Genomic DNA, 15951 nt, shown 5'->3' with positions numbered 1-15951 from the left:
TGTTGCCATTTAACTCGAATAGTATAATTTGAACCTAATGCAGTCATTGACAAGGCGAAAACTAATATTTCATCCCACGATGAGTTTTCTTTTTATTTATATATTTTAAGGCATATAGAAACCGTTCTATAGGCCTTAAAAATCATTTGCTACGAGTATAATATTTTTACTACTCACATTTGTCACATTTAGTAACAAATAATGAAGAAACTTACTTTTGTTCAGTTTTCGTTACTTCGTAAACATACATAAGTTTTAGGTTCCCTGAGGTCACATCTAGTCTCTGCTGTAATCAGGGACCTCTCACATTTACCGGTAACTGAAACTGCGTTAACGCTATAACTCAAGGTAAATCTGACTTACCTAACTGGATTCAGCTGGATTAATCCGATCGCATCCAGCGCTAATTCATTTCTAATCCCATTTTAGTCGATCCTAAGCTGAGATAACTTTCCTCGAAGCTTTGTCATTACGGATTTTGTTGAAATTACAATTCCAATTTCCAAATTAAAAAATAGGAAAACAATGATAATGGAATTTTTTGATTTGATTTGTCAGTTATCACTCGCAAAAAAAAAATATGTCTGTGAAAATGTACCTTACAAAATATCTCAGTAGATGTTATGCTCCTGGAGTAATTTTAGTACTGATTAGTTAAAAATACTGTAACTTGTCAACTTATCAATAAAATCCGCGGTGCTCATTAAAAAGGGAGCGAATATTCCAAACACGTCTCACGCTATCGTGCTTCCACCAAAACATCGTTTCCATCCTCAAACTTACGAGGGGAGGTCAAAAAGTTCGCGGAATAAGGGGGAAGCGGGTTGAAATTAAACACCAAACTATTTTTCCTTTTCAATATATTCTCCCTTAACACTAATACATTTTTCAGATCTCTCAAATAACTTATTTATACCATCGAAAAAAAATGATTTATCTTTGGTGTCAAAATAGGCCGAAATTGCCGACTTCACTTCTTCATCGTCGCCAAATTTTTTTCCACGCAGCTCTTTTTTCATTTTTGGAAATAGATAATAGTCACTGGGTGCCAGGTCTGGACTGTAGGGTGGGTGGTTCAATTGTTCGAAGCCGCATCGGTGAATGGCAGCCGTCGCAACATGGCACGTGTGAACGGGTGCGTTGTCGTGCAGAAGGAGCACACCTTTTGACAACTTTCCTCTTCTTTTTTCCTTAATAGCTTCTTTTAATATTTCCAGTAAAGAAACGTAGTACTGTCCCGTTATAGTCACACCACGTTCTTTGTAATCGATCAATAAAATGCCTTCTGTATCCCAAAAGACAGTCGCCATGAGCTTGCCAGCCGATTGTGTCACTTTGTACTTCTTTGGAGGAGGTGTGCCTTTTTTATGCCACTGCATCGACTCTTGCTTGACTCAGGTTCATAGTGGTGAACCCAGGATTCATCACCAGTAACAATCCGGGCCATAATTTCTTCCTTTCTCTCTCCACAGAGCTCCAAAAACTGACGAGAACATTCGACACGTTCACGTTTTTGAAGTGGCGTGAGCATTCTCGGAACCCATCTTGCACTGACCTTAGTCATGCCAAGATGATCATGTAGAATATTCAAAATACTGGTTTCGGATACTCCAATCATTGCTGCAAGCTGCTTCTTCTTCCACCGGGTATCTTCCAATACAAGTTTTTCTACTTTTTCGACGATTTCCGAAGTGGTGGCCTCAATTGGCCGTCCGGAGCGTGGGTCATCTTCAATGGACTCTCTTCCTTGTTTGAAAAGACCATGCCACTTGTAAACCATGGTTTTTCCAGGGGCAGAGTCCCCGTAAACAGCCAACAGCTCTTGAAAAATAATCTGAGCGGATTTTCCTTGCTTGGTAAGGAACTTAATAACGGCGCGGTGTTCAATTTTCTCCATACTGGCTGATTTCTTCCCGATTCAGTTGTTTACAGGTCGATAACACAAAAGTTAATGACCCGATTACGTTCAAACTTGATATATATACTCTTAATGAGGTGCTCAACTAGTAACTACCTGGACGAGTAAACCTACCCCCACCAACCCCTCCATTCCGCGAACTTATTGACCTCCCCTCGTATCTATCATATCTTTGACGTCCTAATTTCGATCCACCAGAGTCTATTTTCGATTAACTTCATCAGCACGATCTATTTTTGGAGGCGCATTATTAAATTTGTATATAGCAGTGATGCCGGGGGCTGCACAAAATTCCCATTTTCCATGCGATTTCCCACAAATTAATGCTTCGAATACGTCGCCGCCTCGAAATTTATGTATGGATTTGCATCTAACCAACTTAAAAGTTTAGTTTTTCTCGGTCGGTTGGTGATTGTAATTATTTACACGTGGCAGGTTAAGTATCTCTCTAGAATTTTCTACCACTAATCCAGAAGCAAATTGAATGGAAAAATGGACGAGGGTTTTGGTAGACGACTAATTTATTTTAGACGGTATACTGACCACGATATATATGAGCGGTTTTTTTATACATGTTGGTTTAGTATCTAATTTCTTTAGTACAATAAATAGCAGATATTGCAGGAATTACTATAGGTCATTTTATCTTTTTAACCTGGTAAAATATTTTAGTATAACAAGTTAAATAGTTTAACTTGTTAAACTATTATATAATTAACGACAAACGACAATTAACTATATTGTCGTTTTGTCTTATGAAATAGTAGTAATGATGTGTATTTATTCAAATTAAGCGCTATTACCTTTTCAATCCTAAAAAGATTCACATTACTAATAAAAGTTTGCTTGCATTGTGTATGTTGATAGTGAAGCGCTGACTTTATTTTAAATTATGTGAAAGTCCAACATATACTTACTAAAATAATATGTTTCACAATAGATATATTAATTTTATTCAATGTTCGCTTTTAACAGACAAGTGAAATTGACATCCCCTTAGAACGCCCCAATATCCTGAGACGTGTTGTCAATAAAATGCCTCTTAATATACTTTATGTCGGAAATTCTACCACATGGATATGGAAAAAATATCCAGGTAATTTATGCTTTTTACATAAATTGGAATTTATATTTACCTTCTGCGTCAAAATTCGTACAGTTACATCAAATATTACGTATCAAATATTACAGAATAACACACAGAACCGGGAGAATTTGTACTATTGAGTTATTCTAAAAGGCGCGTTCCTTACCTTAATTCATCGAAATCAATATCTATATTGTCATACCGGTATCATAGCCTACATTCCTAGTACCTACCAATTCCAACACTTTTCCGCCTTCTTCTTTATTTCCATCTCTGTTTCTCATTTTTTCATTCAATCTAAAGCCATGTTTAAAATATTTATTAAACAAGAGGTTGTTTTTCACTTGTAATAGTTGAGCCTATGCCACAACCCAAGTAAAATGTTGATCAATAAAATTTCTTTATTACTAGACCATATTATCAATATTTAATTAATTTAGCAAACCAGTATTGGGCAAATTAATGTTCAGTCTGACTTAGTCATGTCATGCCGATGACTAAACAATCGATGGGCACCGGTCACGCCATTCGGTTTTATGTTCAAAGCACAGGATTAGCCGTAATCACGGAATTTACAATACCGCCGTAGTTATAATTTTGAATATTGCAACGGTTTGTATAGTCAACAGCACATCAACCTACCCGAATTCATTGCAAACTCGCCGCTATTACCGCGCCATAGAGGTTCATGCAGGGTAACTTTATGAGATGTTAACTGGCTTTACATTATTTTTGTGATTATTTGTTTAAGACGTCAAATCTATCTTGCAATTGCTATTGTTGTTATTTATATGACTATATATTTTAAAGAATAATTATTTAATACATAAAGGTATTTTTGTGTTGTGGGGTCATGGGTCTGGCTTGTGCGGTGGCGCCCGCTTCCACCCGGCAAAGTAGCGGTCGCTGGGAGGCCAGCTAGGGAACGTCCTCTAATACCTCGCATTTACAGCAAAAAAGTAAGCGAGCTAGACACTGTTTTGGTGGCAAGGTCAAGCATGTAGACGAAGACGCATATTTTAGCAAACGTGACTTTGATGGATGGAAGCAGCGTTGCATAGGTATGGACTACGGCCTGTATTCAGCTTGTTCATTTCAGACTCCGAGCTGGCTAGGATGCATATTTTCATGTTCAATACAAAAATATTTTTTATGATAATAAATTAGCTACAAGCAAATACTTTGTAATATAATGTCAACGAAATTTAAACATTTTTATAGCGGGGGCATAAAATAAATAAAATTATTCGTCATTACAATCACGCATATTTTATTAACTCGATTGTGGCAGCTATGCTCTCCGCTACTCTCAATTAATACACATTAATTGACAATAATATAAATTATCCTTACAACTAAGGGTACAAAAATAAAATGTAAAAAATTACTAACTAATTTCTACATATAAATATGGGCAAATATCATTAATAATTACTAAAACATACATGGATACAGCGTTCTGTTTATTATTGGGTTTATATAATGAAATCTTGTACAAAACATATTTGGTTTTAGTACGCAAAACAATTATTTTCTGTTTCTGAACATACAGATGGAAATGTATAATTTTTCGTAAAAATTTTTGAACTCACGTAAAATCAAAGATTTTTTTAAAACTACGAAAGTAAATACAAATATATATTGAATAAAATAAGCTCTTCATATTTAAAGTAAATCTGATCTCGTCAAATATTGTTCTTAATAACATTGTATGTAATATATCAGAACTGGATCGAAATGCAAATTTTTTATTTGTATTTATCATCTATCTACAGCAAACTAATTATCTATTTATTACACTCATTATATTAGTTCTTTTTTTCTATTTTGCTTATCAAAACCACCAAATCAATGTATGCTTATATTCATTGAAGATTATAAATAAAAAATATCGTTCAATAAACTTACTTTTTAATTATTTACACAAATAAGTTTTTAATTTCTTTTACATTTGATTCTGTGTTTAATATGGATGTAAGTTTTGACAAAAGTTTAATTTAGTTATTAAAACATACATCTAGATATTATTTATTTTACACAATTACTAGACTATTTAAATCTGCTATCAGTCTGATTTCAACAACAGTAAAACTCCTTAATAATGCTTATTCAATTATTATTTACATTTAATACACGGTATGTATTATGAAATTGTGAATTTCAAAATCGTTCAAATCGTTATGTTATTTTACAACACGATTCAGCAGCAATACTATCGAATGGATACGAGGCCATGACACTAAACTAGTTTTCAAAGAATAAAACGAAAAAAATCTGAATTTGTGCACTCGACATGGTGTGATGTTATTACAGTGATCAACATAAATACACATTTAAGTCGAAACACAGCGAGACTGCGGAATAAAGAAAGTGGGTAGTTTGAGAAAATGTTCCTGGCAGACGTCCAACCGAAAAGCGGTCGCTGGTTCAACTGATTCTAATTTACAAAAGTAATATGGCAGTAGTTTGCCCGTGACTTTTGATATTATGAGTATTGTGTATTCAAAAATAGAAAGAAAATAAGCTTAATTATTCATATTTTCTCTTAAAATACTAAGCTAGAGTATGTCAAATAAAATACTACAGTCATGTAAGTGTTAGTTAAATAATACAAAGCTTTGACAATTTTGAAATAATTTCTGTTGTCATTATTTTATTTTATAATCTAACTGCGCACGTTAAAGTTAACGTCAAAACTGACGGTGCAACCCACCCTTATGGTACCTTTTGAGGGGCAATCGCTTACGACGTATTATGCTCATCTGTAATACAAATGAGCAAGAAAATTGTTACACCATAGTACCTACCTTTTTGTGTAAAGTCACTTATATACCTTCATATTTGAATATCAAGGTATATAAGAGACTTTACACAAAAATCAAAACAAAAAACAAAAAAAACAAAAGTCTTTATTAATTAGGTTAAACTTTATAAGTACAATTCTAATAATAGTCATTTCTATACTGTCAAGTATATTCATGCAATAGTTTGCATCAAAACCAAAATCTAATCTGTATTATTTGCTCAAGATGTAGGCACGTTTTGGGATTAGTAATAAAAAAAAACACTTAAAATTTATTCTACATTTAACAATATTTTAAATATCTTTGGTTTAAATAGTAATTTCTAACCAATAACTTTTTACGATTTTAGTTAGTAAAATTAGAAATTTATGTATCATTTTTAATAAATTTGTTTTTGCCTAATTGCTACAAATATATGTACTTTTCATTCAATTTAACTGAGACTGATGACAGAATAGCTCTTTTAATTTTCCAATCAAATTATTTATAAATATTTAATTTATTGAGATAATATGAGTTTTCAAATTAATTTAACTAATAATTTTAATTTATCAACAACTTTTGATGGAAAAAAAAAACATGTAATAAAAATTACTTATACTAGGTATACCTAACAAATTGTAACCAATTTACTTCATTAATGCACATTTTTCGCATACTTATCGTTAATTTCCCACCAATTATTTTAACAATCTACTACTCTAAATAACTCTGCACCATTCTTGTTGAAGTAAATACTGATACTACTTATAAAATTTAACTATATAAAAAAAAACTGGTTTTTGTATTATAATATAAATGAAAACAATTTATTAATAAGCAAAGAGTTTATAATATCATTTATTAGTCGTATCAGTATTAAGTATTCATAATCATTTAACTATTTACAATAGCTCGCATATAACATTATGTACTTACTATTTAGTTAAACACTTTAATGAAACTATTAAGTCTTTGGCGTATTTTCTTTAGAGGCGGGTTGTACACTAAATAGTCTTTGTCACAATATTGCTGTCATTTGGGCTTGAGCTGTCATCTAGTCTATTTTTGAGGTCCTAAAACAAAAATAAAATGTATTTAAATGCAAATGCTTCTATGAAACTGTTTGAACAGCATTAGCTTATAGCACATAATATTATAGTGGGTACTTTTGTCTGTGACATGCGTAATATTTTTGATTTGTACAGTCAACAGCACATCAACCTACCCAAATTCATTGTAAGCTCGCCGGTAATTCCGCGCCATACAGGTTTATGCAGGGTAACTTCATGTCCTGTTGACTATACCTACGATTAATAATCTCAATTGTATTATAACACTAGTTGTGACCACAACTTTTGTTTGCGTGAAGTTTGACTTAAAAGCTTCTTGGAACTAAACCATCTGTTTAAACAGACGTAAAATAGTCGAAACTTCACAATTTCAAGGGACCACTGGCTTCGAGGCATCACAATCCAGAATTAAACCCCAGAACAAGTTCAGGAAAGAGTGTGAAGTCAAAGTCAAAGCACTTAATAAACGAAGTTTGCAACAGGCCTGAATTAAAAAAATATTTATTTAATGATAGGCAAATTTCTAATAAAAGTTTATAGGTTCTTTAAAACTATATTTTTTCTTTAAAAGTCAAATTCAAATTCAAATCATGTAAGAAATTACTCAAATCATTTAAAGACTTTCACAGGCACTCTTTCACGTAAATTTTTATATTAAGTAGTAATTTCTCTCAAGCTACAAACTACTGGCATTTTGGAACGACCAGTGCTGAGAAGAAATGCCGAAAAACTAATTTGAACATTTGGCTTACCATTATTGTTTCCTACATTTTTTTCTAATAATATATCAAAGTACATAGTAATATACATAGTCAAAAAGTATATCAAAACAGGTTATGATTGTGATCACAACCATAAGTCAACAAAAGATTACAGTTAAATAAAAATTACGGTTCTCCAAAATCCGCAACGTTTGTTGAACATTCTTAAGTTACAAAGCTGGAATATGTAACATAATTTTCCTTGTCGAAAGGGAATCAATTTACAATGAGTGAAACTGGAGGGAAAAATCGTCGAAGTTACTCGCACATGAAAAGGTTCTTTATTGGGTCTACGTTCAATTTTACATAAGTAATATTTTTCTTCTATGTGAAACGTCGTTTCAACGAATTTTCCCTTGTCTTACTTTTCGCTTCGTAACTTTTTGCTTTTAGATCTACCTGCCCCATTTATTTTCGTGATGGAATTTATACATTCCATGCTTGTTACAATGTTATGGTTTTGCAAATAATTGTTTTGCTTTTAATTTTGGAAATAAGTACGACTGGAATTACTTTGATTAAATAAACTTTTAAAAAAGTTTTAGAAGTTCTTATCAACTTACTCTGGAGGTTGCAAGCCTTTGTACTATGATTTCCAGTCGTTCCCCAGCTGACGCTATTAATGGTACGGTCAGGCAGCAGTCATAGTCCACAGTCCTTGTACCGTTCACCTATGAAAGAAAACCACTCGAATTAATGATACTGAAGTAACTGTAAGAACTACTTCACTAATTACCTAAAACTGGCACAGGTCGTATTGCCTGGAAGGCCCTATTCAAGAGAGGCATTGCTATCGGTTTCGATCCTCAATATTATGAGTGTACGACTATTTCATTCTTAGTATTTTTTTGTTACCGGTGTCAGATATTATTCAAAAAGCCTAAAGGCATCAATCATGACTTGCATTCGCGAGAGAAATCATTTCTGAGTAGTAAACGAGGAGTTTTTAATATTAATTCCTGGTGTACCATATGATCATCCATATAAACATGCATTGTAATCTAAACTTAAACTTATCCACAAATTTTCAGTTCAATTAGTTTTAGATATCTACTTCAGCTGCAACATTCCACCCGAATATAATAGTTGCATGCTTGCAGATTATATAAAAGCGTGTAATTACCTGTAGTATCCTATCGTAAGGCCTCAGCAACCCCACGATATCTGCGGGGCCCCCTTTCCTGATCCTATTTATGTAGACCCCCCGTTCGTAAAGACCATCTGATACTGAGAAACCGTAGTCATCGTATATAGCATCTTTGTATAAAATCACGTGGTGGATTGACCCCCTAGCTGGAGACGCTGCTTCGCTGTTGTAAAGTCCTGGCAAGAAAATATTTTTTAATTTTTTATTGAATATCAAGGTAGTGTCCCAAGTGGATATTATTATTTTATTGAGAAACTCACATTTTTAAACGGAAAGTACATGTTATTTTTAATTTACTCAATGAGACAGAAAGCAAATACCTGGCACATCGTTTTCGTAAATAGGACTCGTAGAGAATTGAAAACTCGTCCCTGCCATATTAGATTTAAGGGGTGACTTCTGTGGTGTTGTCACAGTGTAAATACCATTATTTAGGTAATCATTATCCCATGTCGGCCTTCTTATCTTTGGTGACACCATTCCGTACGGGCCCATAGCAACGTAATCACATTTACATGACGACCTCTCCATGTTGTGTATCTGACAATCTTTCATGTTTGTCGTCAAAATTTCAATTTGCTGCACATCATCCTCCCTCGTTATATTCTGTTTGTTTTTCAAAGTATTTTCAGGAATGATACACGTGTTTTCGTAATGAAACGTCTTAAGAGAATTGTTTAAGGAATAATTTGGCAAGGGGAGGTCGTTAACGCTGTACGGAGCAGCCGAATTAAAGTTTGAAGCCATCAATTTATCTTCATCTGTCGGGGAATATGGTTGTTTGTCCATCATTCTCGTTTTATCCGGTACGGCATATTCGATGACTTCAGGATTACCTATAACGTAAACTTCATCAATTATTATAGCATTATAGAGTATTATACAATATCGAGTAGGTTTAGGTCTTACCACAATTGGCACTGGTTCGGACAGGTGTGTTTTGATCCCAGGACTCAACGGCACTGTCATTGGAAAGACCTGGACTTGATGTGGAATGACTCGAATCCCTTGCACTACATTCAGCGCTTTCAATGGAACCTATTAGTAAAAACATTGTTTTAGTTTCGTAAAATAATATCATGAAAAAAGTGATTACTGTGATACTGTGATACCATAGGATTTTTCCTTAAACTAACAGTTCCATGTGTTTCAAATGGAAATTCGAATCTGTCAAATGAACAGGGCGTGTATTGCGCTCTAGTATAGGACCTCCCCATATTCTCCCACATATGTTGAACGCCTATGCTATGTGTGCTTGACTTTAGACATTTAGCCTAGGCGGCCGCCCATCAGCTGACAGGCAACAACTGCATTCCGAAGGAGGTTTGACGAGACCGGTGGCAGGTTGTAATCACAGCTGAGTCTTCAAAATTGTGAGGTTTTTGATGTTAACCCCGGGTTTTACCGGGTTAACCGGGTTGCCCGGGATCCGCAAACATGCGGAGATGAGACAGTGAAAGAAAATAACATATTTTTTTGCATCTATTTTTTCAACTCGAAGTAATTAGTGAAAGTGATAAACAAAATCTGACCATCTTGTCTTAGACGACCCTAAGGAAATCTAATCCTCTTTAAACTATATAACTTATTGAATTAGGTATCTACCTGTAACTTTCCGACAAAGTTGAAGTTGGACCCTTTGCCCGCTGTGCTGTAATAGTTTGATTGCTTCTGACAAGGGTTTACTCAACACGCTCTCTCCGTTGATACTTAGCAATTCGTCGCCGATCGCCAGTTTACCGCATTTTTCCGCTACTCCGCCTGAAACGGATCATTATTATACTTGTATTTCCTGTTTAAGAAATAATATGGAAATAGGGAAATTCTATCTCGAAACAATATTTTTCTTTCACAAATTACAATACCGTCAAAAATAAGAAACTTTTAATTGTACCAAAACAACAGTAAGTTCCGTTAAATTTTAATAAATCTGATCGTGTAATAAAAAAGTTATTAAAAAGTTCAAGGATGAAGACAATATTATCAAAAAGCGTAAATAAAGTGAGAAAACCTGTAAAACAAAAAAACATTCGCACCTTCAACAAGCCCGCTCACCAACACAGGCTGAGTTATATCCTCGCTGCCTGCAATCGTCAGGCCCAAGGGCCCATTTTCTTGCTTTATTAACTCCACTGTAAATACCGCCGTATTACCATTTTCATTGCTACCATGACTCCTTTCGCTTTCCTTAGCACTGTTATTAGGACTATCTGTGTGATGGCCCGAATCTTCCCCGCTGTGTACCACGGCCTTTATTTCTATGTTGCTAAAACTTTGCAGGGTCAATTTTGCGTTGTGTTTATGAGCACTCGCCCAGTCGTCTGTTAGGTCTCGCTTGCGAACTTTTAGGGTTATTATGTCATCGGGCGAGTTTTGAAGAATATTGAAAGCTGTGTCCTGTAAAAAAAAAACAGGTTAAATCAGTTCGTTCTAACTCTAAATGACGAGATATTGATTCAGAAATTGTTTAGGAATATTTAAATATCTTCTAAACCATTTATAAACCATAAGTGCCTGTGAAGGTCTAATTTCTGAATTTCTGAAAATGATTCGAATTTGAATTACTTAATGTGTACATAATGTAACTGCTTGTTTATGCCTAATCTAATAAGGACATTTTTGATAAATATAAAAGCAACAAAGGTAGAAAGATCTGTAAATAAGTTATCATGCCAAATTTTTTGTTGAACCTTCTTTATTACTACAGTCCGCCCGCTTAAATTGTAAGTACCAACGAGAATTTTTAAAACTAATGCTACCGCTTCACTCCTGTGGACTTCTGACTAATTTTATATTTCTTATCGTAATAGATTCCAAATTGAAGAAGAAGTAACTTACCAAAGACAAATTGTGCAAAGGCTGTCCGTTGATAGCCAGGAGTTGGTCTCCTGGAGCCAGCGCTCCGCTCCGATGTGCAACCGATCCTGGCTTAATGTCTGATATCACCATGGGTTCCTCATTGCTTAGCAGTTTCTGCTTGCATCCTTTAAAATAAAAAATAACAATAGTACTACTCGGTGATATTGATTCTTTCTTGATTAGTACGCCCTTGAAAGGCTGTGTTTTTATATTAAATTCTGTTCTGTTTTACAAAAAAATATGATAATTTCGCATTATATATTTTTTTTTATTAAGCTTGTATCGAAAAATCATAATAATAGGTAAATTGATGGAGAGGATATTTATGTTTCACATTGTTTCAAAAACGAATAATTTGGGTACTGAATAAAATGACCTATAATTATTTTAGTTTCATTGAAGATAAATTGAAGATATATTCTTAGAAGATAAATTTGAGAGAAATTACTAAACCGATGTTTAGTCGACGTCATAGACGCATCAATACGCGTCCACGATTTTAGTATAGAAATACAGAAGTGCATACATTACTTAAACAAATACAACATAATTTCAAAAAGTAGGGCAAGCAATTTATGGTTTTATTGCAATATGGCAATTTATGAAAGGTCCTTTATAAAAATAATACTTTAATTAATTTACCTGTGATTGTAACTCCAAGCCCTGCGTTGGTTTTAGCTAATTTAACATTAAAAACTCCACACGACGCTTCTATCGTATTCGGCATACTGAACTCCACGTTCAACGTCAGATATTTGAGGTTATGCGAGTCGTTTCTCCTTTGCAGGATTTCATTAGCGACGTCTACTGTTAGGTTCTCGTGGCCATTGATTGACATGACCCGGTCCCTTGTTTGAAGGCACCCGGATCTGGAACAAACATAATAAATTAAATAAAGGATTGATGAGTTGAAAATACGGTTAATTGTTCGGATATTGAGTTTTATGGGTAAGCAACTAAGTTTGTTGAATCCGCTTTTTGTCGAAGTTTGAAAATGTTTGGAGATAGAATAAAAATTACACTAAAATCGCGAAAATATTGCAAATAGATAAGTTTTTCATCTCTTTTTCGCATCAAATTTGTCAACCTTAGTTGTCACGTTCATATGCTTAGGTATGACACTTGACAATATAAAGCCAGCGCTTCTTGGGTATGTTCCCGTTGTTAGAACCAATTGAAGCGAAATATCCAGATATTTGTTTCCTATTTCATTTACTAGTTTACACTAAACGTGACTGTATCAGAGAAGTATTGCAAATAGTGATAAATATAAAACGTATGTGCATAAAAGGCCGTATACTACATAACATAAAAGTAAACCCGAATAATCTGCTAATTGGAAAAGTTCTACTTACTGCCATAACCAACTTTATTTCGTATTAATATTATTTTTTCGCCATCCAAATGCTACAATGATCTTAAAGTAATTACAAATTCCTACAGGTTTGGTGAACTTTAGCAAATTTAATAGCACTATTCGTAAATTACTCTAAATAATTTCTTCATATAAACGTCAACAAAATCAAGAAAATAAATAAAATCTTACCTATAAGCAGGCGATTGAGCAGCCACATGAGAAATGACCAACACAGCATTCTCCTCATGAACCGCGAGGCCGCTGCTCTGCCCTGGGGGTACTTCCAGTTGGATATTCAAGGATTCCGTCCTACACACGCCCATACTCATGTAGTTTTGTTGATCTGACAAAGTTAATTAGCAAATTGCATATTTACTCATGGTCACAAATTAGAAACTACAAGGATTGCGGGTGGTGTCCTAAGTCAACACTATCCCTTTGGTTTATTTATTTCTTTTGTTTGGGTCTTTCTCTTGGCCCTAATTTAAGAGCTAATAGGGATTATTTAGTAAACAATTTTATTGAAATATAGAACGCACCCTATTCTGTCAATAGATAACTGTCAAACATGAACTCCTGCTTTTCCCGCCTTCGACGGCTCTCTTCCCGCGCTGCTCTGTATCGTGCTACCGATATTCTACTTGAAAATCACCATTAAACTAAACTTTATAAAGTAATTACCAGTTTTTCATTACATATTTCAGTTGTTGGTTTATTAAAGGCAGAAACATATTTATGGAGTACTAAAACTTAGTTGCAATACAATAAAACATAAAAACAAATTATTTGTCTGTCAATGGAATACCTAGTGTGATATTTAAATATGCATTTACAGCGGAATAATTATGTCTAAATCAAAATCAAATCATTTATTTAGAAATTAGGCCTTCACAGGCACTTTTTCACGTCATATTCTAAATTAAATGATGTTTACCAAAGCTACAAACTACTAGCATTTCGGAACGACCGCTGCTGAGAAGAAATGCCGAAAGAAACTTATTTATTCTAAAATTGCACATTGCAAATAACTAGTACCATATTTCAACGAAGAACAACAGAGCAAGACGAACTAAAATATACAATCAAAAGTGCTTTATCTAACTACATAGATTGCATTACTAGATTATACTAAGTATGATCCCGTTTTGAAGATAAGATCTATTGAAGTTCGTTGGTCTGAAGAGCATTTTATAAAAGACAAAATAATTAGGTATATTTGTTATAATTACTATAGTTTTAATGCCATTTTATTAATATATTTTCTATCTAAATTGGTCCATTACATTTTTAATTTCCATTCAGTAGATACGAGAAATTATATCACTGTCAAAGTTAAATTAAGAGTGATGATATAATTGAATACCAATGGCTCTGGCATATAAAGCCTAACAACACCCAAATCGTTCATCGATTTGGAATCACGGAGAAAAGGGATAAATCCCTTCCGAGCCGTTTTTCTGAAAAACCTTCCTTTGTAATCCTAGCTTCAGTTGGTCAATACGCTTAGGATCCATTGTATGTAATAACATTAAGATCAGAATTGACTTGATAGCTCGCTAAATGAACACTCGATGAAAATAAAGCACATACAATCAACTGCATGAGATATCTATCTATACAGAGAGTAGAACTGTAAGTGTGCTATGTCTATACATAGGAGATATTAAAGAAAAATAATTATGCTGAAACAATTTTTGTCTATATGTTTTTTCACGTAAAAATGACTGAATGGAATTTGTGATTTTTACAGTTGTGTAGCGGAAGGTCTACCTAGAAATCTGGTATAGGTTTCATCGCGATACGTTGCTTAGATCCCGAGATATAGATAATTATGTTAAGTTATGAGCGGACGCACGAAATAAACGCGGGCGAAGCTGCGGACAAAAGCTAGTCTTGTATAAACCTTTAGGAAAAGTTTTAATTTCAATGAATTCTTTTCGTGTATTGAAGATTGTGCTCATATAATTTTAACTAGACAGAGCGTAAATAGCATTCTGAGTTAAGATTCTAAAATAAATGTAAATAGTGAAATCACATATTTATTTGTATTTAATGAAGCAATGAATGAAATCATTATATTAATGAGAGAAAAAAAATATTTTCTTCTTTCTAACTCTTACCATAATCCTCCTGTAAGCCTAGTTTCGGCATCGAACTTTGCCTGTAGTTTCTCTGTCGGTGTTTCTTCGCATTCAACGTCGAACTACCTGATATCGAATTCTCTGAAATATAAAAAAAATAGCTACATTATATTCTTATAAACTGAATTGTTTAGTGTGTAGCTTTTAAGATCTAAAACGTACTTATAAAGTCCATGTACAAATTTTGAATTTGAGTGAGTGAATATTAATAAATTATTGGGCCCAGACAAGAAGCCTAACTGCGGCAAATAGTCCTCGAGGCAAGTAAGAGGTAAATTATTACATTAAAATAATTTGAACTTATTTACTATTGATACGTTATATATTTACAACATTATGTTGTGTTTTAATGTTTCCTGATATACTTTACCCAGTGAATTCCAGGCAATTGATTTTTAAAATAATTACAATTTAAAACAATCCAATTTATTGTTACTAACATTAAAATACGGTAATTTTAAAATGACCCCGAGCAATGGACAGCTGTAATTGTCACAATAATAACAACTAAATGTTATCTTATTATTTATTAGATCGTAAAATACCTTGTTTAATATTAAATGTAATATATTAATATGAAACTTTAAGACTAAATAAATATTCGTGCTTTCACCATTAACAAATAAATTTAATCATTGAAATCTACCACTGTTGTTAGCTAACTAATAAGAAGAAGCATAAAAAATATATATCCAATATTATGTATTTTTAAATACAAATATAATAAAATACGTCTGCGAGAAAACATAAATATCGCTCGCTATAATCCAACAAGACAAAATGTTAACAAAACAGCAAGCCAGCAAATGTCTGAAATATTTCGTT

General features: G+C 33.5%; 2 protein-coding genes across 6 annotated transcripts in view; both read right to left on the bottom strand.

The window, feature by feature from the left end:
• Positions 1-1330: 1330 nt before the first annotated feature.
• Positions 1331-1897, bottom strand: LOC128670919 (protein GVQW3-like). The gene has a single exon (XM_053746939.1). It carries the CDS (start codon positions 1895-1897, stop codon positions 1331-1333), a length of 567 nt encoding a protein of 188 aa, XP_053602914.1.
• A 2354-nt stretch (positions 1898-4251) lies between these two features.
• Positions 4252-15951, bottom strand: part of Grip (Glutamate receptor interacting protein) — a 196927-nt gene continuing 185227 nt past the window's right edge. For 2 of the 5 annotated variants that reach the window (XM_053746407.1, XM_053746409.1), the window contains 11 exons: positions 15106-15207; positions 13175-13328; positions 12271-12497; positions 11608-11753; positions 10806-11166; positions 10375-10530; positions 9679-9807; positions 9090-9617; positions 8746-8945; positions 8186-8293; positions 4252-6864 (listed from right to left, as the gene is read on the bottom strand). In XM_053746407.1, coding sequence (XP_053602382.1) covers positions 6796-6864; positions 8186-8293; positions 8746-8945; positions 9090-9617; positions 9679-9807; positions 10375-10530; positions 10806-11166; positions 11608-11753; positions 12271-12497; positions 13175-13328; positions 15106-15207 — 2180 coding nt within the window. In that variant the 3' untranslated portion in view covers positions 4252-6795. The remainder of the gene's footprint in view (positions 6865-8185; positions 8294-8745; positions 8946-9089; positions 9618-9678; positions 9808-10374; positions 10531-10805; positions 11167-11607; positions 11754-12270; positions 12498-13174; positions 13329-15105; positions 15208-15951) is intronic. The other 3 variants (XR_008404778.1, XR_008404779.1, XM_053746408.1) reach the window with 3 other exon arrangements.

The sequence above is a fragment of the Plodia interpunctella genome, chromosome 6 (genome assembly GCF_027563975.2).
Source record: "Plodia interpunctella isolate USDA-ARS_2022_Savannah chromosome 6, ilPloInte3.2, whole genome shotgun sequence".
Classification (NCBI taxonomy): domain Eukaryota; kingdom Metazoa; phylum Arthropoda; class Insecta; order Lepidoptera; family Pyralidae; genus Plodia; species Plodia interpunctella.
This window is presented reverse-complemented; position numbering and strand designations above follow the sequence as displayed.